Genomic DNA, 21,038 nt, shown 5'->3' with positions numbered 1-21,038 from the left:
CAGTGAAATTCTGGAGGCATGGCTCAAGTACTTGCCTAGCAAGCATGAGCTTGAGCTCAGTCCCCAGTACCTCCCTTCCTCACCCCAACAAAACTGTACAGAGATACCATCTCACCCCTGTCGGAATAGCTATCATCAAGTAAACAAAAAAATAATAAATGTTGAGTAGAATGCCAGGGAAAAGGAACCTTATACACTGTACACTGCTGGTTGGAATGCAAATTAGTCCATCACTAAAGAAATAAGTATAGAAGTTCCTCAAAAAACCAAAAGTAGAACTACTATATGCTCCTGCTGTACTAGTCCTGGGTATACACTTCTCAGCATGTTGGAGATATGTACATACCTATGTTCATTATGGCATGATTCATAATAGCCAAGTCATGGAATCAGCCTAAGTGCCCATTAGTGGATGAATGGATAAAGAAAAAAAATTATATATATATATATTATATATCTTATATACAATATATATTATATATCTTATATATAATATATATATTATATATCTTATATATAATATATATATTATATATCTTATATATAATATATATTATATATATATAATATATATATTTAATATATATATATGCCAGGCACCAGTGGCTCATGCCTGTAATCCTAGCCACTCAGGAGGCAGAGATCAGGAGGATCATGGTTCAAAGCCAGCCCAGCCAAATAGTTCACGAGACCCTATCTCGAAAATATCCATCGTAAAAAAGGGCTGGAGGAATGGCTCAAGGCATAGGCCCTGAGTTCAAGCCCCAGTACCAAAAGAAAGAAAATACCCAACACAAAACATGGCTGGCTGAGTGGCTCAAGTAGTAGAGAGCCTGTCTAGGAAGTGTGGGGCAATATCACCAAAAAAAAGAGAAAAGTATATGTATATATTTATATATATACATGTGCATGTATATGCATATATTTTTATGTATATATGCACGTATATATATGTGTGTATACACACATAAATATATATACACTCACATATTCAATGAGGTAATATTAAGTCATAAAGAAGAAAATTAATGTCATCTTCATGAAAATGTATGTAAGTAAAGATCATCATGTTAAACAAAATAAGCCAGACTCAGAAAGACAGATATCATGTATCCTTTATTATGTGAAATACGGGGGGAAAGAGGGTATAAGATGAAAAGCAGAAAGGGGACTACTGGAGAAGAGGCAGGAGATCAGGGGGAGGGGGAGGGAGGACAGAAGGTAATGGAGGACACACATGATCAAATTATTTCATACTTATATATGAAATGGTCACAATGAAACCCACTGCACTCTGTAATTATTATATGCTAATAATAAAAAGTAAAAGAAGACATTATTATGATGTAAATCAAATAGAAACATTAATAAAGACAAAAATTTCAAAAGAGCTAATTAGAAATTATAGAATTGAAAAGTACAAATGGAAAACTTAATACAGGGGTTCAATAGTTAATTTGGGCTGCTAGAAGGGAAGAAAAACTAGCAAATTTGATAAATCATAGAAAAAAGTGAAGAAAACTGAACACTGTCAGTGAAATGTGAGACACCATTAAGCACACTAATTATATAAAATGGGAGTACTAGAGGAGGGAATAGAAGGAAAGGAGGGGCAAAATATTTACAGAAATAGTAGCTAGAAATTTCTTGAATTTATTGGAAATACATTATGCATCCAGGAAGCTCAATGAACTCAAGTAGGATAAACAATAAGAGAGCCACAAACAGATCATCATAGTAAACATGTTAAAAATCAAAATGAGAAAATTTTGAAAGCGGTGAAAGAAAAAAAAATACTTTCACTCTTGAGCAAACCCAATAAAACTAATTGCTGGCTTCTCATTAGAAACAGTGGAACCCAGAAGGCAGAGGGACAACATGTACACAGTGCCCTCTAAAAAAAAACTGCCAACAAAGAATCCTAGGTTCAGCAAAATGTCTTTCAAAAATAAAGGCAAAATAAGGAAATTCCTCAAATCAAAAAGAACTGAGAGAATGTGGCTGCTATCAGATCTACCTGAGAATAAATGTGAAAGGGAGTTTTTCAGGCTAATAAGAAGTGACCCTAGTAGGTAATAAAGGTAATTATGTTGTTTTAACGTATATGTCTTGAATATGTATTGCTTCTCCTGTCTTGTTTGTACTGAACTAAAAGGTAACTATATAAAATCATATATATATATATATATATATAATGCATTATTCAATATGTAGCAAAGATAAATGTATTTACCAAAATAGCACAAATAAAGTAGGTGACAGCTGTACTGGGCTAAGGAAATAGTTCCAGATGATGACATAAATCCACAGGAATAAATGAAGAGGACCAGAAATGATAGAGTATTAATACAACAAAAGTTATAAGCATATATTTGCTCTGGTTTTTTTAGGTAGCTTTTTTCAAAGTCATAAAATTATGTAAAGTAATCATTTAAAAAATAAATTGTGAACTGGAGGTGTGGCTCGAGTGCTAGAGCATCTGCTTTGCAAGTGCAAGGTGCTGAGTTCAAACCCCAATTACACCAAAAAAATAACAAGTAATGAGACTGAAGAAGTAATAAAGAGTCTTCCAACAAAGAAAAGCCCAGGATCAGATGAATTCACTGATGAAGCCTACCAGAAAAGAAAACCTAACACCAATGTTCCTCAAACTATTCCACAAAATAGAAAGGGAAAGAATATACCAAACTCATTCTACAAAAGGATATACCAAACTCATGATATCAAGAGAATGCAACATAAAAAGAAAACTATACAAATGCTGGCTAGGATGCAGCAAAACAAGAACCCTTATACACTGTTGGTGGGAATGAAATTAGTACAACCACTATGGAAAGCAGTATGGAGATACCTCAAAAAGTAAACACAAAACTGCCATATGATCCCGTGACACCACTCCTGGGCATCTACCCAAAGGAACATAAGTCAGGATACAATAGAGACACCTGTACACTGATGTTCGTCACAGCACTATTCATAATAACCAAGCTTTGGAAAAAAACAGATGCCCTATGACTGAGGAGTGGATCAAGAAATTGTGGTATATATACACAATGGAGTATTTCTGAGCCATAAGGACTAATGACATGGGGTTTGAAGGTAAATGGATCCAATTGGAGGACATCATGTTAAGTGAAGTAAGCCAGGCTCAGAAAGACAAAAGCTACTTTTCTGTCACATGTAGAAGACAGATTCAAAAGATAAACATGTCACAAAAACAAGCACGATCATATACAAACTCATATGTAGAACATGTTTGTAATACTGGAACTATTTTATGGAACTCGGAGAAAGAGGGAAGGAAAAGAGAATGATAGTAATTTCGTAAAACATAACATCTGTGAAAGTAGAGAATATGAGGATGTGTATTAAAACATGGTTGAAAAAGGGAGGCTGGGAAGTAAAAGGGTATGGAAGAGTAATAGAAGGGGTTGAACAAACCAAAATAAAGCATTTCCACAGTGGAGATACAGAGAGAAACCCCTATGAACATCAACTTAAATATTAACAATGAAAAACAGGACTGTAAAATAGGTACACTGTGTGTCTGGGGAGGTACTAGTGGGAGGGGAGAGGGTGAATGAGAGATTAAGGTGAGTGTATATGGTGGATGGACTTCACATACATATAATGAAATAGAACAAAAAAACCTCTTGCAATTGCTTTAAGTGGAGTGAGAAGAGGGCGAAGGGGGAGGGGATAGGGTGATCTAACCAATGCATAATATAAGCCTAATTGGAACTGTCACTATGAGTCCCCCTGTATAATGAATATATTCTAAAAAAATTATAATCAAGAAAGAAAGCTATAGACCAATTTTCTTCATGAACACACATGCAAAAATTCTCAACAAAATACTTGCAAAAATAAATTTAAAAACACATTAAAATGATAATACACAATGATTGAGTTGGTTTCATTGCATGTATGATACCAGTGATGGTTTGATATACACAAATCAAAAATTATAATACAGTACATAAATAGAACCAGTAGCAAAAAAGCATATGCTCATTTTAATAGATGCAGAAAAGACCTTTGAGAAAATTCAACCATCCTTCATGATAAGACTCCTGAAGGAACCAGGAACAGAAAGAACATACCCCAACATAATAAAGTATATATATTATAAACCTAGAGCAAACATTGCATTAAATGAGAGAAAACTAAAAGCATTTCCTCTAAAATTAGAAACTAGACAAGGGTATCCACTCTCTCTACTCTTATTCAATATAGTAAATTGTTAGCCAGAGAAATCAGGCAAGAAAAAGAAATTTAAAAAGATATAAATAGGAAAGGAAAAAATGGAATTATTCCTATTTGCAGATAATATGATCCTACACTTAAAAAGACCCTAAGACTCTACCAGAAAACTCATTTGTTTTTATTGTTGTACTGGGTAGGGGTACATTGTAGCATTTACAAAGGTTCTTACAATATATCAAATATATCATACTTAAATTCACCTCCTCCACTGCTCTCTTTCATCACCTGTCCCCTGATTCCTGGAACAGTTTCAACAGGTATCATTTTTGCATTTACATACAGGTGTATACATTATTTGCATCCTATCCCTTTCTGGGCCACCTCCTTCCTCCTACCGGTGCCAACCCCCCTCCAACCCAGGCAGAACCTGATCCACCCTCCTGTTCTCCAATTTTGTAGAAGAAAGAACATAAAAGATAAAAAGAGAAATGTGACTTTTTTGCTAGTTTGAGATAAAGATAGCTACACAGGGAGTTTCTTTGTGTTGTTTCCATGCATATTACAACCCCAACTGGTTCATCTCTACCAGTCCTCTTCACTCCTCCCTAGACCATTTCCCATGGAGGCCCTGGCTAGTATAAAATTTCTATATTCATTACTGTACAGTGAGCACATCAACCACATTCAAGTTTTTTGTTTCTTTCCCTTGTCCTATCCCTCCCATGTACAGCCTCCCCTTAGTGTGACCCATGTCTCATAATATTGTTGCATTTGTTTTTGGTCTATAATCTGCATATGAGAGAGAACAAGCAGCTTTTGGCCTTCTGAGCCTGGCTAACTTCACTTAAGATGATGTTCTCCAGTTCCACCCACTTACCTACAAATGATGAAATATGATCCTTCTTTGCAGCTAAGTAAAATTCCATTGTGTATAAATACCACATTTTACCAGAAAACTCTTAAACATGATAACCATTTTCAGCAAAATGACAGGATACAAAAATAGCACAAAAATTACTAGCTTTTCTATATTCCAACATACATGTCCAATAAACATGCTGAGAAAGCTATTGGGTGAACAATTCCAGTTACAAACATTCCACCTCAAAAAATACCCAGGAATAAGCCTATCCTAAGAGGTGAAAGACCTTTGCAATGAAAGCTATAAAACACCAGTGAAAGAAATTAAAGATCGCAGTAGAAGATGGAAAGACCTCCCATGTTCATGGATTGGCAGAATCAATATTGTAATAATGGCCATATTACCAAAAGCGATCTATAGACTCAATGCAATCCCCATCAAAATTCCAATGACATTCTTCACAGACACAGAAAAACAATTCTAAAATACATATGTAAATGCAAAAGACCCCAATTAGCCAAAACAGTCCTGAGCAAAATGAACAATGCTGAAGGTATCACAATAACTGATCTTAAATTACAATAACAGAGCCATAGTAACAAAAACAGCATGATACTGACACAAAAACAGACACATAGCCCAATGGAATGGAGTAGAGTACCCATAAATAAACCCACACAGCTAGAGCAATCTCCATTTAGGTGCCAAAATCATACATGCAATAAATGGTCCTGGGAAAACTGGATATCCACATGTAGAAGACTGAAACTAGAGCCCTATCTCTCACCCTATACCAAAATCAACTCAAAGTAGATCAAAGACCTTAATAGAAGACCTAAAGCTATGTAACTACTGGAGGAAAATACAGGGAAAACACTTAAAGATTCAGGTATAGGCAACGACTTTCTGAATAGGACTTCAATAGCTCAGGAAATAATTTCGAGAATTGACAAAGGTGAATACATCAAATTAAAAAACATCTGCACAGCAAAGGAAATAATTACGAGAGTGAAGGGGCAGTCTACAGAATGGGAGAAAATCTTTGCCAGCTATTCATCTGACAAGGGATTAATAACCATAATATAAAGAATTTTTTAAGTGAGAGCACACAAGGGAGGGATGAGGATAGGTAAGACACCTAAAAAACTAGCTAGCATTTGTTGCCCTTAACGCAGAGAAACTAAAGCAGATACCTTAAAGCAACTGAGGCCAATAGGAAAAGGGGAACAGGTACTAGAGAAAAGGTTAGATTAAAAAGAATTAACCTAGAAGGTAACACCCACGCACAGGATATCAATGTGAGTCAATGCCCTGTATAGCTATCCTTATCTCAACCAGCAAAAACTCTTGTTCCTTCCTATTATTGCTTATACTCTCTCTACAACAAAATTAGAAATAAGGGCAAAATAGTTTCTGCTGGGTATTGGGGGGGGAGAGGGAGGGGGCAGAGTGGGTGGTAAGGGAGGGGGTGGGGGCAGTGGGGAGAAATGAACCAATCCTTGTATGCACATATGAATAATAAAAGAAAAATGAAAAAAAAAAGAATTTTTAAAAATTTAACAACAAAGAAGAAATAATCCAATCAATAAATGGTCCAATGAATTGAACAGTTTTCAAAAGAAGAAACAAATGGCCAATAAATACTTGCAAAATGTTCAGTATACTTACCCATAAAGAAAAGGCCAATCAAAACTACATTAAAATCTCACCTCACTGCAGTCAGAATAGCTATCATCAAGCAAATAAAAACAACAAATGCTGGAGAGGATGCAGGGGAAATGGATCCCTTATACACTGTTGCTGGGAGTGTAAATTAATTTAGCTGCTATGGAAGTCAGTACAGAGGGTCCTTAAAAGAACTAAAACTAGAACTATCATACAATATTGCTGTCCTACTCCTTGATATATACCCAAGGGAATCAAAGCCAGCACAGTATACAGACGCCTGCACACCCATGTTTATCGCAGCACTATTCACAACAGCCAGGTTATGGAATAGCCTAGGTGCTCACTGACAGATGAATGGATAAGGAAAATGTAATATATATACCCAGTGGAGTATAAGTCAGCCACAAAGAACAAAATTATGTCATTTGCAGAGCAGTGGATGGAAATGGAGATCTTCACATTAAGACAAATAAGCCAGATTCAGAGAGACACGTGTCACATATTTCTTCTCATATGTGGAATCCAGATTATTTTTAAAAAGGCATGAAAGTAGAAGGGGGTTTATTCTGGAGGGGGAAGGACTAGAGGGAAAGAGCCAGAGACAAAAAACAGCACTGGAGTATGAATGTGATCAATGCACATTTTATATATGTATGAAAATATCATAATGAAATCCATTATTATGAAATCCATTATTTTGTATAATTACTATATGTTAATTTTTTAAAAACCTTAGAAACAAACAACAGCAGCAACAACAAGAAATTCGATTACCTTTACTTGGGGCATTTGATTTACTCTTCTCAGTAACAACTCCAACTCCACGGGCTAACGTTTTCAATGAATTATCTGGAACACAATTTATTGTTGCAGCCACACTTATAAAAAAGTATGCCTTAACAAAGCAAAATTTATTTAAAAGATGCTGCTGGCCAAGAGTAACCAGAGTCACAGGCAAGCCTTTGCTTATTAATTCATCAAGTGCCTAAAAATAAAAAAGAAAAAAAAGGCAAGTTAATAAAATACTTTTTCAGATATTTTGAGCTTCATTCTCCTTTTGTATTCTCCATTTGGTGCCAGATGAAGGAATACGGGGATAGACATGAGGTTCCCCAAATGGCAGATGCCTCAAGAGAAACATTTAATGTCAAAAAACATCCCAGCTCTTCAGCAATGCTTGTGTCATTTCCACTAATTTCTGATGTGTGCCTCATGAGGCCAGCTCTGCTACATGATGAGAATAAGGGATGCCTTCCAAAACAGAGAAGCTACAAAAACTCATCAGCCATGCACACAAGTTACCCTCTTCCAGCTTAAGTAAGCCAGAGACATGGGACAAGAACATGAAAAGAATGGACAGACAAGCAGGCTCCCTACCCAGCTTGGGATCCATGGTCAACCCTGCCCCTCCTTATATGGAACCTCAGCTCCCTAGCACTCTCCCTGCATGCACATTTCCTTGGAAAAAGCATTGCCACAATCTGAAGCGTAACTCTAAGTCTTCTTGTAGGCTGTAGCTGAAGAGGGCCAAAAAACCAAAAATCACTTTAAGTGATTTTTAAGTACTTGACCGAAACATCAGCACCACACAGTAATCATCCTACATTTTACCATTCTATCCACTCTCATTTTCTCCCAATCATTTCATTCTCTTCTCTCCTCTACATTCGAATCCTTCCCGCCCTCTTCCTCTCCCAGTTTAACAACCTTTATTCCCTTACTTCATTTAGAGTACTAGAACAGAGTACAGCATCCACAGATCTTACTGCTCCACCTACCTGAGCATCTGCCCCCTGTCCCCTATTTCCACCTTCCTGCTGCCTAAGGCTGGCACTGCCTCCTAGCCATCAGTCCTGTCCCCACTGACCTCAGCCATTCTCTCTTATATCACAGATGTTTCCCTGTCAGTGCATAGCCATGATGACAAAAAGTTGTTAATATTCTAATCTAATCTCTCCTTTCCTTCATTTGCTTTTTTTTTTTTTTTTGCCATGTTGGGGGTAGAACTCAGAGGCTGGCTAGGCAAGTGCTCTGCCAATGAGCTATACCCCCAGCTATTCTTTTGCTTTTAAACTCACTCATCCTTACATCCAACCCCTTTGGTCAATGTTACCAACTTGGTAAGTCCAAAGTCCAATTCTCAGTCCCTATGAGTCCCTATATACTATGCTACTTCCAAAGTCCAATTCTCAGTCCCTATGAGTCCCTATACACTATGCTACTTCTAATTTATTAAACTGTCACATACCATCGACTGGAAAACACACTCTGATTTCAGAGTCGTTAAATGTGAAAAAAAATCATGTTGAAGACACAGTGAATTTATTACTTGATTCATCTGCAAATTCTTTCACTCTTGATCCCTCCTCCTGAAAATGCTTTTTTCTTTTGTTCTTCCAGCTACCACACTCCGTTGGCTTCCCTCCTACTCAACTGGCCATTCCTCTCAGAGGTCTTTGCTGGTTCCTCCTCTTCTCCTATGCCTCTCAATACTGCAATTTTTTCTCCTCTCTCCCTCCTTGGATGATGTTAATCAGGTTCTTCGCTTTAATTTCCTCTAAAGGCTGATAAAATCACAAGTTTTTCACTCTAGATTCAATCTCTCTTATGAGCCCCAGACTCATAGAATCAATTTCTGACTCTGCTCCTCCACTTGGATGTCTAAGAGATATCACAAATTCAAAATGTCTAAGCTCTTTGAGAGCTGGGAATTTGTCTACAACAGTGATTGACTGATGTATTTGATTGATGGGCACCAGAACAGTACTTGACATACAGTGGATTCAACAGTTTAAATAAAGCGATCACTTTAAAACATAAGTAGACCCAACTGTGGCTCTCCATTTTGTTCAGATAAGAGCCTAAATTATAATGGCCTTACAGGCACTTGTCAATTTGACCCCTCTGACCTTGTCTACTGTTGTTTTCCAACCATTCACACAACTCTAGCCACATTGGTCAAGACATCCCTTACCAAGTTAGGTAATTCTGCTTCAGGGCCTTTGAACTTGCTGTTCCCTCTTTCTAGATGATTCTTTCTCCAGATTGTATATAACTTGCAATCTTTATATGAAGATTAACTTGATCCCCCCAACCCCATTTAAAATCATAATTCCCTGCCTAGCCCCATGTTCCCAAGCCCCTCTACACACCTCTGGGTTTATTTTCTCCCATAGCAAGGCTCTCCTTTCTGAATGCTGTGTTACTGATGTCTTAGAACATTTACTTATATGTCATGTTTATAACTAGTCCTGCCCATTCAAAAACAAGCTCCATGAAGGACCTGGAGTTTGTCTGCAGTGCTGATTGACTGATGTATTTGATTGCCATACCAGAACAATACTTTGCATACTACAGCCCCTTCATAGCCTCTGAGTTAATATAAAAACCAGAGGCTGGGGCTATCTGTTCTAGAAAAAAGAGAAATTATTTATCCCATATAAACAAAACAATTCCTTTGCTGGGGAGAGTTTGAAGAAGTGATGGCAGGGTTGAGACCTGGTGCTCTTGTCTATTCTCTTTTCTCAGCCTCTTCTGAGGGGTTGAGATGGAGGTGTGCGGAAGATCCAGATGTGGAGCAATCACTGGGCCTGACCTGCTGCCCCGCTGCAGCACTAGGAAACTGGCTGGTTCTCACTATCAGGAAAAGTAACCACAGACAGGCTGGGGGTGGTTAGACAGGACATTTCTCCTTTCCCTCTGCAGCCAACAGTGACTTAATGAGCCTTGACAATTACACACAAACACTTGAGGATCAGAGGAAGATTAATTAGTAATGCTATTTAACACTCCTTTTCTCCCTCTGTGCAGAACACACAAAGTGTAATTTGAAGAGTCTTAATCGGGCAACAGTACTGTTTTAATTAATTAACTAATAGAAATCAGGTTTCCATTACACTGTCAGTCTCTTTTTGTATAAAAAAGAAATGATCAGACAGACATTCTTTTTACACTAAAAACTACTCCGTAAGGAACATTTACGATGGCCTGGCATTTATGACTGGAAAGAAATAAATATTCTTAAATCCCCAGTGAATGTGTATTTATATCTTCCTAAGATCAGTTCTTTCATTTTAGGCAACTTGCTTATGAATTAAAATAAGTTTTCAAGAAAAACATTGAATCATATGAAGCATAATTAAAAGTGAGCTTTGTGAAATAAAATTCACAATAGAAAACTAATAAAAGTACATTTAATAAAAGGTGGATCTATTCCTTACCAAAATTATGGAAAGCAAAAATAAAACAATTTTGAGGACATGTCTCTCAAGTTGCTTAACAAAAATAAATTCCTTACTTAAAAGAGCTTCTTTTCATTTAAAAAATTAAGTAAGCTAGGAGTGGTTGCTCATGCCTATAATCCAGCTACTCAGAAGGCAGAGATTGGGAGGATTGTGGTTCAAGGCCAGCCCGGGCAAAAAAAGTTAGCAAGACCCCATTTCAGTCAATAAGCCAAGCACTATGGTATACACCTGTGATCCCAACTACACAGGAGGCACAACAGGAAGATTGCTGTCTGAGGCCTGCCCCAGGGAAAGACCCTATCTGGAAAAAACTAAAGCAAAAGGGGGAGGCTAAGGTGTGGCTCAGGTGGTAGGCACCTGAGTGGCAAGCACAAGGTCTTGAGTTCAAACCCCAGTACCACCAACATAACTACGTAAACCTATATCAATTGGTCTGTCCACATTAGCTATCACCGGGCTAGGTGGACTCCTTCCCTGTCCATAAGCCCCCATAACCATGGTTGAGCTACACCTTTTCTGTTCCAGCACTTTCCATGGGGCAGACTGCCAATGCCCCTAGGATTTTTCAATGATTATTTTAAGATATTCAAATGTTACTAGGACATCAAATGCTTAAATCCCAATTATTCAATTAGTGACAGGAGCTAAACATATTTACATTCTCATTCTCTTTTTGCAAAAAATATTGAAGAAGTCAGGAAAGCTAGTTATGAAAATGCCAAATTAGAACCTTCCCGACCATAGGCACACAGTCTAGGAAGTAGGGAGAGGGAGTATGAGGAACAGCAGACTGAACATGTTTCTCTTACAAAATGTACAAAGGCCTTTTCTTAAATCAGACTTGGCCATGGCCTTCTGGGCAATCAAGAGAAATATTAAAGCCTGTGCTAACTGACAGGGCTGGATGAGCAAACAGGACCCACCTCTGTAAGTGTAGGGAGAAACAGAAATGGTCACAGCCATTTGCTGACCTGTAAACCAGATCAGTTTGATCCACTCCTAACTCAAGCCTTGGGATTTGGGGGATTAAAACCCCATTGTTAGACATTTTGAAAAGTCTATTACACAGCAGGCTTTCAAAACCAAATATTATATCTCCAAGAAGATCAAAATGACTCAAGAATTATCCACTGTTTATAAAAGATTGTTACCCTTACCTGAATATTCTCTTTACTGCTGAGAGGTTTTCCTGAGTCAAATGATTGAAACAGCTAGAAAAATACAAAAGAACCAGATTTACTTCTAGTAAATCAGATCTAGTCAGAACCAGATTTACTTCTGCATTCTTTAAAATGAAACCATTAACATATTCTGAAATTACTTTAAGCCCCATTTAATTGTAAAGGTAATACATTCTCTAGTCAGAAAGATTAGTATAAAGAAGAAACTAAAAATCATACCTAAATCAACTAACTTCCTTTATATGATCATTTTGTTTTGGTTTAGTTTGGTTTTTCTTCCTGGGAACTGAACCCAGGACCTTGAGAATGCTAGGCAAGCCCTCTCCTCCTGAGCTGCACCCTCAGCACTTTGATTAGTATTTTTTGTTTCTGAGATAGTCTCAATAACTTTGCCTAGGCTGGCCTCCCGTGACCCTCCTGCCTCTGCCCCCAAGTAGCTGGGATTATAGACCCAGCACCACTAAACTTACCTTTCCTACCAATTTCTTTTTGATGTGTTTTAAAAAATTTTTACATACAGATTTGTATTCCATTTTCAGCAATTATTACAAAGTTTTCTCCCTATACCTTTAAGTTATGTGTAAAACCCAGCTTAGTGGGTAGGAAGTATCCTATCCTACTGTAGCAGGGAGGAGGATCAAAAGAAAGCAGACTAGGCCTGAGTCCTGATAAAGTAGCAGGGAGGTAGGGATGTCATAACAGAGAGATAAAACCTGAGAAATCTGAACTTGAGGAGGGTCACGTAACACTGGGGAGGAGGAAAAGTTACATAACACTAGGTAAAGTAGCCTGTAGAATTAATTTAACCATATATGGATTAGACTTTGCTTTTTTTTCTATAACCGCTTGTAAGGGTATATACGGTGAGACCCCTTTGTTCTTGGGGCTCAGCCTTTGGACACGAGTCCGCTAGGCCTGTGCTGACACAATAAAACATTGTTCCTGCTAAACTGCCTCAGTGTCTCGTATCTCAGCTAGCAACTTCCCACAACACTATGAATGTAGCATAACAACTTAATTTTTTCCCATTGTTAGATGTCTACAAGGGCTACTTCCCACCAATTGGTCTTAGTTTAAATAACATTGGTGGCTATATAGTCTGTATTTCTGATTATTGCCTTTCTAGAGGCTCCTGGAAGCAGGACCTCTGATTCAAAACACAAGAATGTATTGAAAAGGTTTCGCTCAATTTATTCTCCCCATACATCATATGAAATACCAGAATGACTACACTTAGCAGCAACGAGTATCATCACTTTAAAAAATCTTTGCCAGGGGCAGTGTGCAGCAGTTTATGCCTGTAATCCTGGCTAGTAAGGAGGTGAGATCACAACTCAAAGCCTGTCTTGGCGAAAAGTCACTGAGACTCCATCTTAACAAATAAGCCAGGCATGGTGGTGCATGTCTGTGATCCCAGGGAAGCAGGTGGCTATAGGAAGAAGGATCATGGTCCAGGCTGGCTCCAGGGAAAAGCAGAAGACTGTATCTGAAAAATAACTATAGCAAAAAAGGACTGAAGGTGTGGTTCAAGTTGGAGAGCACTTGCCTAGCAAGCATGAGGCCCCCAAGTTCAAACCTCAGTACACCAAAGAAAAAACCAACTTGACAAGTTTGAGATAATATTGTATTACTATTCAGAATGATGTTTTGTGGTTTGTTTCCTTTGTGTATGCAAATTAGGTTGATATGTTTCATGGGGAAACACTTATTTGCCACAGGATACTGTTATATAGTAGAGGAGAGTGCATCCATTTTGCTACAGAAAGTCCTTTTTAAAAGATATCCATTCATGGACTTCATATACCTATATGAAACAGAACTAAAAAACCTCTTGCAATTACTTTGGGTGGGGTAGGGAGGGGGCCGAGGGGGAAGACGATGGGGACAATGTAAATAATGTGCAATATAAGTCTGATCAGAACTGTCATTTTGAATCCCCCCTGTATAATGAATATATCCTAATAAAAAGTTATAATAAAAAATAAATAAATAAAAATAAAAGAAGTCCATTCATAGAATCAATACTGATGTCCACCCATATCTCCTTGGTCACCAGTAGGTCGCCAACAGCTTCCACGGATGGGTAGGTCAAAAGTGGATGGTCTCCTACCTCAAGCAACTGTACCACTTTGCCTAAGGGCATTTTGTGGCCATTAGAATGTTCAGGAGTGGACCAGGCATGGTGGTTCATGCTTATAATACCAGATATTCAGGAGGCAGAGGTAGGAGGATCATAGTCCAAAGCCAGCCCAGGCAAAAGCACAAGATCCTATCTGAAAAATAACTAAAGTGAAAAGGTTCAGAGATGTGTCGCAAGTAGTAGAGTGGCTGCCTAACAATCACAAGGTCCTGGGTTCAGACCCTAGTGCCACAGGAAAAAAATGTTCAAGAGAGGCTAACAGTATACCAGACAAATGTCACCAATGAGGAACAGGAGAAATGTTCTACCCAGTCCCGCTGGGCCCTAGCTGCCCACAGCGCTGACCTCATTAATGCTCTCTGGATTAGCTTTCCTCCCTTCCCATGTAACATTCCTACCCACTCACCATCCTTTCTAGAATCATCTCCCAAGTATACTACTTGCTTCTAAATCTTTATCTCGGGATCTGCTTCCAGGGATCCCAAACCAATCTACCATGTGTAACTTTCATGGGAAGCAACTGTGGGTAGCCATTACAAAATTCCTTTTTTGAAGATACTCTTTATTGCGTGTAATACATTTCAATTAGTAACTGAACCTAGGGGGAGTGGAAATCTTTAAAATTGAAGAGTTCATAATGGGACCGTAGATTTGGTTGTTGAGAGGCATCTCAACAAAACATAAACATTTTTATTAGCATATATTAGTTGTACAGGGGGTTACATTGTGACATTTCCACATATGCTTACAACATACCTTAATTAGGTTCATCCCCATCATTCTTTCTCATTTCCCTCCCCCTACTTAAAATGATTTCTACAGGTTCCAATGTTCTATCTTTATACACAGATATGAAGTACATAGACCATATTCGCCCTTCTTCATCCTCTCCACTCTCCCTCCCTCTTCCATTAGAAACACCCTCCCCAAAGAGGTTTTACATTCTTGTCCTTCATTGTTTCAGTGTATTAAAACATAGAATTCTTAAAGGGCTAGAAAAATTCCAATAGTAATCTATAAGACTTTTTCAGCTACTTCCTCTACAAGTGAAACTTAATTCATTAATCTCTTCTTTAAATAACTGGCCTGCAACCTAATAACATTGGCACCTATTTTAATTATAATCTCTGAAAGCATTTCCTTTTTTAATTACACTTTTTAAATTCCCAATTGAAGCTAGAAAGCTGCAAATTAACTTCGAGAATACAAAATTTGAAGTCAGAATCCACTGGGACATAATTCACCCACACGTTTATCTTACAACAGTTAGTGGATAAAAATGAAGTTTGGAAAAAACATAGTTTTGAACTTGTTTTGTTGTTTGTTTTGGTGAAAGAAGTGCCATTGAAAAACTCTTGTTTCTCATTCTACCCAACTGGCTTCTCTTTCCTTCTCTTCCTGTACTGTAACTGTGAACTGCCCTCAGGTTCAGTTCTCTGCTTTTCTCTGCCTCTGTTCCCAGCTGGTTATACTTAATTCCTATCATGTCATATCTCTGTTCAAAACTCTGCAAGGTTTCCCATCTGGTTTAGAGTAAATTCAGTCCTTGCCCAGTCCTATGAATCTCACATGACCCAGCTCTTGGATCCTCCCCTACTCTTCTCCTCCTCCTCCTCCTCCTCTTGGCCTACTTGGACTTCCCAACCACACCTCACTAACATCTTCCTCACAGCATTTGCGCTTACAGTTCCTCCTGCTGGAAAGTTGCTCCCTCAGAACTTTGCATGGGTCACTTTCCTCAGAACTTTTGTGTTAGAAAAGCCTTCCAGGCCCAGGTGCAGTGGCTCACACCTGTAATCCCAGCTATGCAGAGGTAGACATAGAAGGATCAAAGTCTGAGGCTGGCCCTGGGCAAAAGCTGGAGACCCTATATGAAAAATAAACTAAAAAATAAAAAGCTAAACTGCCACCTGCAGTTTCACTCAAGTTGTAGACACATGCCTAGCAAGTAGAAGACCCTGAGTTCAAATACCAATACCACTAAAAAGAAAAAAAGAAGTTACACTTTAGGGGAATATGCTGAGGTGATGAACACAGTATGTAAATATGTCAGCTCATACAAGTGATTTTCAAGACCTACAGCTTATTCCCCAGGTTCTTTTAGGTCCTCTAAGTTTGAATCCAACTAGCATGTGTTGTGTCTGTCAATCTGTCCTCACATTTACTGTCCCCCCAGGCAGTAACGTGCTACCTCCCCATCTTCTTTATTCCTGGCTTCCATGGTTCCAAGCATCTGCCTAAAGCAAGGTCACTCAGAATTCCCAGCTCACCATGAAAACCAGAGCAGAGGAAAACAACAACTTGATCTGATTTCATTTATGCTCTCACTATACACTGTAGCACTCATGTTCAAGGATGCTTCAGTTATCCCGTTTACAAATGAAAATGAAGCAGGCCAAGTAGAACTATCTCCTAAAATCAAAATAGACTTGGCAAAATGGAGAATGTTCTTCGTTCATGTTCTGAAGAGCCTGGTGATGGAGAACACAGGTGGAACAGAGTGCTTGCCTAGTATGCACAAGGTACTGGGTTCAATCCAGTACCTTGTGGTACTTTATTTATATGCTTTACACACCAAAAATTAACCCTTTGGTGTGTAAAGCATATAAATAAAAAACATCCAAAAAAGGTAAAAGGAGAGCTGATTCTGATGAAGAATACTAACCAGAAATGATAAGACCCAGAAATTTAAGATGTGGAGGCTGGAGTGTCTAAGGGGCCATCCATGACAACTATCATAAAAAGTGACATGCAGCATCCCTGACCCAGAATCCACTGCAAAAATCTACTCCAGAGCCACACTCTCTCCTCTCCCGCACACCATCCCCATTTCAGACAAATGAAGCCTGATGTTAGCTGTAAGCAGGTTTCACTATGACTCCTGCGGTGCTGGTGACTTGTAAATACACTTTTGTAGGAATGTTCCCTAGATTTTAGGAATATAGCCTTCAAAGATAAAGATAAATGGTTTTGAATCAAATTGGCAAGTTACCTTAATTTTCCCAAGAGCTTTAAGGCCAGCTGGAATTGAGCAGGGCATGTTTTTTCCATAAAATATCTGGGCTAGCTCATAAAAGGCTTCCGAAAAGAAGCCCAAATCTATAAGGACTTCAATCTGTGAAGAAAAGAAAAAAGGATTTTAAGTTAGTGTGTTTCACTTACAAAATAAAAAATTTAGAGGAAAAACAATGAACTTCTGAGATCCAAAATTCTGCTTAATGATGGCAATGTGTAATAAATTAATACAACAAGTTAATGAGTGAATGGATATGCGTGTGTTTGTGGATGCTCCGTTCACACGTGCAATGGACCGAGAAGCTAACAGCAGCAGCAGGAGTCTGCTAAGAACAATGGGCGTTTATCAGATGTTGCTTACGTCATCAGAGACAAGCACATAAAACACAACAGCCATGGGAAAATTTAAAGAACTAAGTGAATTTATTTCTTTGTTACCATGACAAACTGTGGCCTTAAAAAAAGAAACAAAACAAGCTGGGCATGGCTGGTACATGGCTGCTACCTCAGCTATTCAGGAGGGTAGATAGAAGGACTGAGGTCGCAGGCTGGTCCAGGCAAAAATATGAGAGACCCTATCTGAAAAATAAACTGAAAGCAGAAAAGACGCATGGTAGAACACTTGCCTAACACAAAGCCCTGAGTTCAATCCCCAGTACCACCAAAAAGGAAGGGAGGGAGGGAGGGAGGGAAGGAGAGAAGGAAGGGAGGAAGGAAGGGACTCCCTCCCTTGTTTTTAATATAGTTGTTTTTAATATACTCCAGCGGGACTATCAATCAGGAAATAATAGGAGGGAAAGTTCCTGTTCAAAGGCATTCATTTATTCAACATGTTTGAAGGGAGGGAGGGAGGGAGCGAGGGATACCAGATATAACCACATCGTTCTCCTGAACAAAACTCTGTAATTAATTCCCCTTCAACTCAAGTCTCCAGAATAGAGAGTCCACAGTTCTTCATTGGCTTGTAAGCTGCTCTAGAAAAATGAATAAATAAACAAACATGGCTGCCAAGTGCTAACAAGCTGCTATGGCTTGCATGTGTCTCCCCAAAAGTTCAGGTGTTAAAAACTTAATCCCCAAATTCACATATTGACAGTATTCGGAGGCGGGGCCCTTGGGAGGTAATTGAATAAATTGAGACCACGAGACTGGGGACTCCCAGATGAGATTGGTGCCTTTTCAAGAAAAGGAAGAGATCCGAGTTTGCCAAGAACGCAAAATATCCTACTTTAAATTGGTTTGCAGCAACTTAAATTTCCCAACATTCTGTGAAGTGCAGTATAGAAACAAAGGCCTTAGGTGAATGCCTTCTGTGTGGTTATGTGTGAGTAGATGTGAGAGAGGGAAATCTGGAATAGGGTTGAATTCCCTATTTAAGTTAAGGAGGTACAGAACGGGGAGGAAATCTGCTGGATGGTGAGCCAATCCATGCACAAAATAAATTCAACAAAAGTGGAGGCTTGTGCCATGGGTGATTAGGACAGTGGGCAGAGGGAATGATGCTGGAGGCTCCCACTGCACATGGGCTTCAAAGCCAATGAATGTCTAAGGCACAGAACCTTAACAGATGACTAGGATAAAGAATTAATGGTCTGTGCTTGTTAATTCAGTTGCCTGTGCATTGAAAAAAAGTCTTATACCATAATAGACATACAAGTGTATCGGAGTGAATTCATGGAAACCAGAAGTCTGGTCTCCATTAGGAAGCCAACCTCTCAGCCTGGTGGTTTCCAGGCTGCCTGGTGCTGCCTGAACTGTGCTGCCAGGAGGAGCTGTTCCTCGTTCTACTGTGGCTAGGCATAACATGATCTAAACCTTCCTAACTGGCTGTTTCATATACTTTATTTTACTGAGATGTATGTTAACTTTAAATCAACATAATACTATTACTATTACATAATAACATTGCTATTAGCTTATTATTGTGAGTATTAAATTAATGCATAACAATATCTTTAATAGCTAAAGAATATCAAATATCTTAAAAGTTTGTGGCATACCTTGAGGATTCTTGCTTCTAGATTTCTGACTAGGTCTTGGCAAATTCCAGAAACGAAATATTGGTACAATGCAAGGAGAGGCAGAACCTATCAGGAAGAAAAATAGTCTTTGTTTTAAAATATGTTATCAAGTTAATAACCTACTAATAAAATTTACCCAAATAGTAAATGAAGGATGTATTATGCAAAGTACTGGTTGAGTGTCCATGACTGCAGCCTGAACTATTTGGGAAAAGTGAAATGGACCTGCCTGGCATATAACACTTCACAATTTTACCAGATCTCTAAGATGCCATCAGATTTACAGTTCCAAGTAGATTGTGCTTGCCACACTGAACCTAGGTTTCCCCACTTGTTAAATACGGAAAAGTTAAAATCCAGTTCATTATCTTCATTGAAAAAATAAAGTCAACATAAATGTGTGAGGCCTGGGGGAAATTCTACAAGTGAGCTATCAAGTGTAAAATTTAAAGCAAAGGAACCCACGTTCATGTTCCCTAACTAGATCTTACATACTCATTTCAATGTCAGCTGGGAGGTGTCTTTAATTAGGTCTTTCCACTAGCAAAAGACATACTTATAATATGACTTTTACGTGAGAGGCACTGGTGAATGAGAAATCTAACAAAACCTCATAAGTCCCAGTCTTTATGCAGTATATATTCCACCACCAAATTGGAGCTTATGATGGGCTTGGTGGTACACAACCGTAATCCCATCTACTCTGGAGGCACAGACAGGGATCGCGAGTTTGAGGTCAGCCCAGGCAAAGGTAGTGAGACTTTATTTCAAAACTAAAAAAAAAAAATTATTTATTTATTTTAAAAGGGATGAGAGTGTAGCTCAAGTAATAAAGAACTTGCCTAGCAAGTATGTGGCCATGGGTTCGATCCCCAGTACTGGATAAATAAATAAATAAACCCAGCTTACTCTTCACATAGTATTTTTTTTTATTTTCCTAGAATCGTTCTTAAAGTCTCATGGATATATGTGAAGGCTTACAGACAATCAGTATTTTTTTTAAAGTTGTATCATCTTTATTTTATGGTTTTTCTTATTGTGTTGCAATACAGTATAAATTATGGGTGTGGGTATTTTTTCTCTTATTCCCTAAACATTCAATGGTCAATTTTCAATGTTATCTCACATGCAAACTTAATAATGTCTTATACCTTCAAAAATTCATTTTCTCCTTGTTTAAACTCAATATTATTTTTTCTTAATTGTGCATTGTATTTTTTTTTTTTTTACTCACGTGTAAATGTTTGGGCCACCTTCCCTCCCTCCCCGCTGGCCAATCAGTATTTCAACTAACCTGGCTACTCTCCATACAGAAAGGGGACATTCTGCCTAAACACGGAACGGTCCCTGATCTCAACTCAAACCTCAAGCTCCATTCCTGCCGCTGCAGCCTGCCAGGCCAAAGGGGGTTAGAGCAGGAAGGACTGAGATCCAAATTACTTAGCAAACCGCCTCTCACGGTTTCACAGCTCTGCTTCCCATAGCAAATTCTCCATTTCACAAAAGTCTCCTTAGCCACTGGGCTTCTTCTGGGGAAGGTCAGTGTCATACAAAATTAGAAGCTGTTTTCCTCTTGCAGTTCAACTGGGGAGCTTCTAATGGCAGGTCAATTGGCAGCTGCTAACAGGAACAACTCTTTAAAAGGATTATAACTAGTTTTAAATGACTTTGAACATAATACAATCTATTTTTCTACAATTA

General features: G+C 38.4%; 1 protein-coding gene across 2 annotated transcripts in view; it reads right to left on the bottom strand.

Annotated features, from left to right (window-relative positions):
- Nucleotides 1-21,038, bottom strand: part of Cfap54 (cilia and flagella associated protein 54) — a 210,157-nt gene that overhangs the window by 38,535 nt on the left and 150,584 nt on the right. For both annotated transcript variants that reach the window (XM_074084168.1, XM_074084170.1), the window contains exons 46-49: nucleotides 19,317-19,403; nucleotides 17,294-17,416; nucleotides 12,138-12,191; nucleotides 7,511-7,721 (exon numbers count right to left, since the gene is read on the bottom strand). In XM_074084168.1, the coding sequence (XP_073940269.1) occupies nucleotides 7,511-7,721; nucleotides 12,138-12,191; nucleotides 17,294-17,416; nucleotides 19,317-19,403 (475 nt within the window). The remainder of the gene's footprint in view (nucleotides 1-7,510; nucleotides 7,722-12,137; nucleotides 12,192-17,293; nucleotides 17,417-19,316; nucleotides 19,404-21,038) is intronic.

Source organism: Castor canadensis, chromosome 8, assembly GCF_047511655.1.
Source record: "Castor canadensis chromosome 8, mCasCan1.hap1v2, whole genome shotgun sequence".
NCBI classification, from domain to species: domain Eukaryota; kingdom Metazoa; phylum Chordata; class Mammalia; order Rodentia; family Castoridae; genus Castor; species Castor canadensis.
This window is presented reverse-complemented; position numbering and strand designations above follow the sequence as displayed.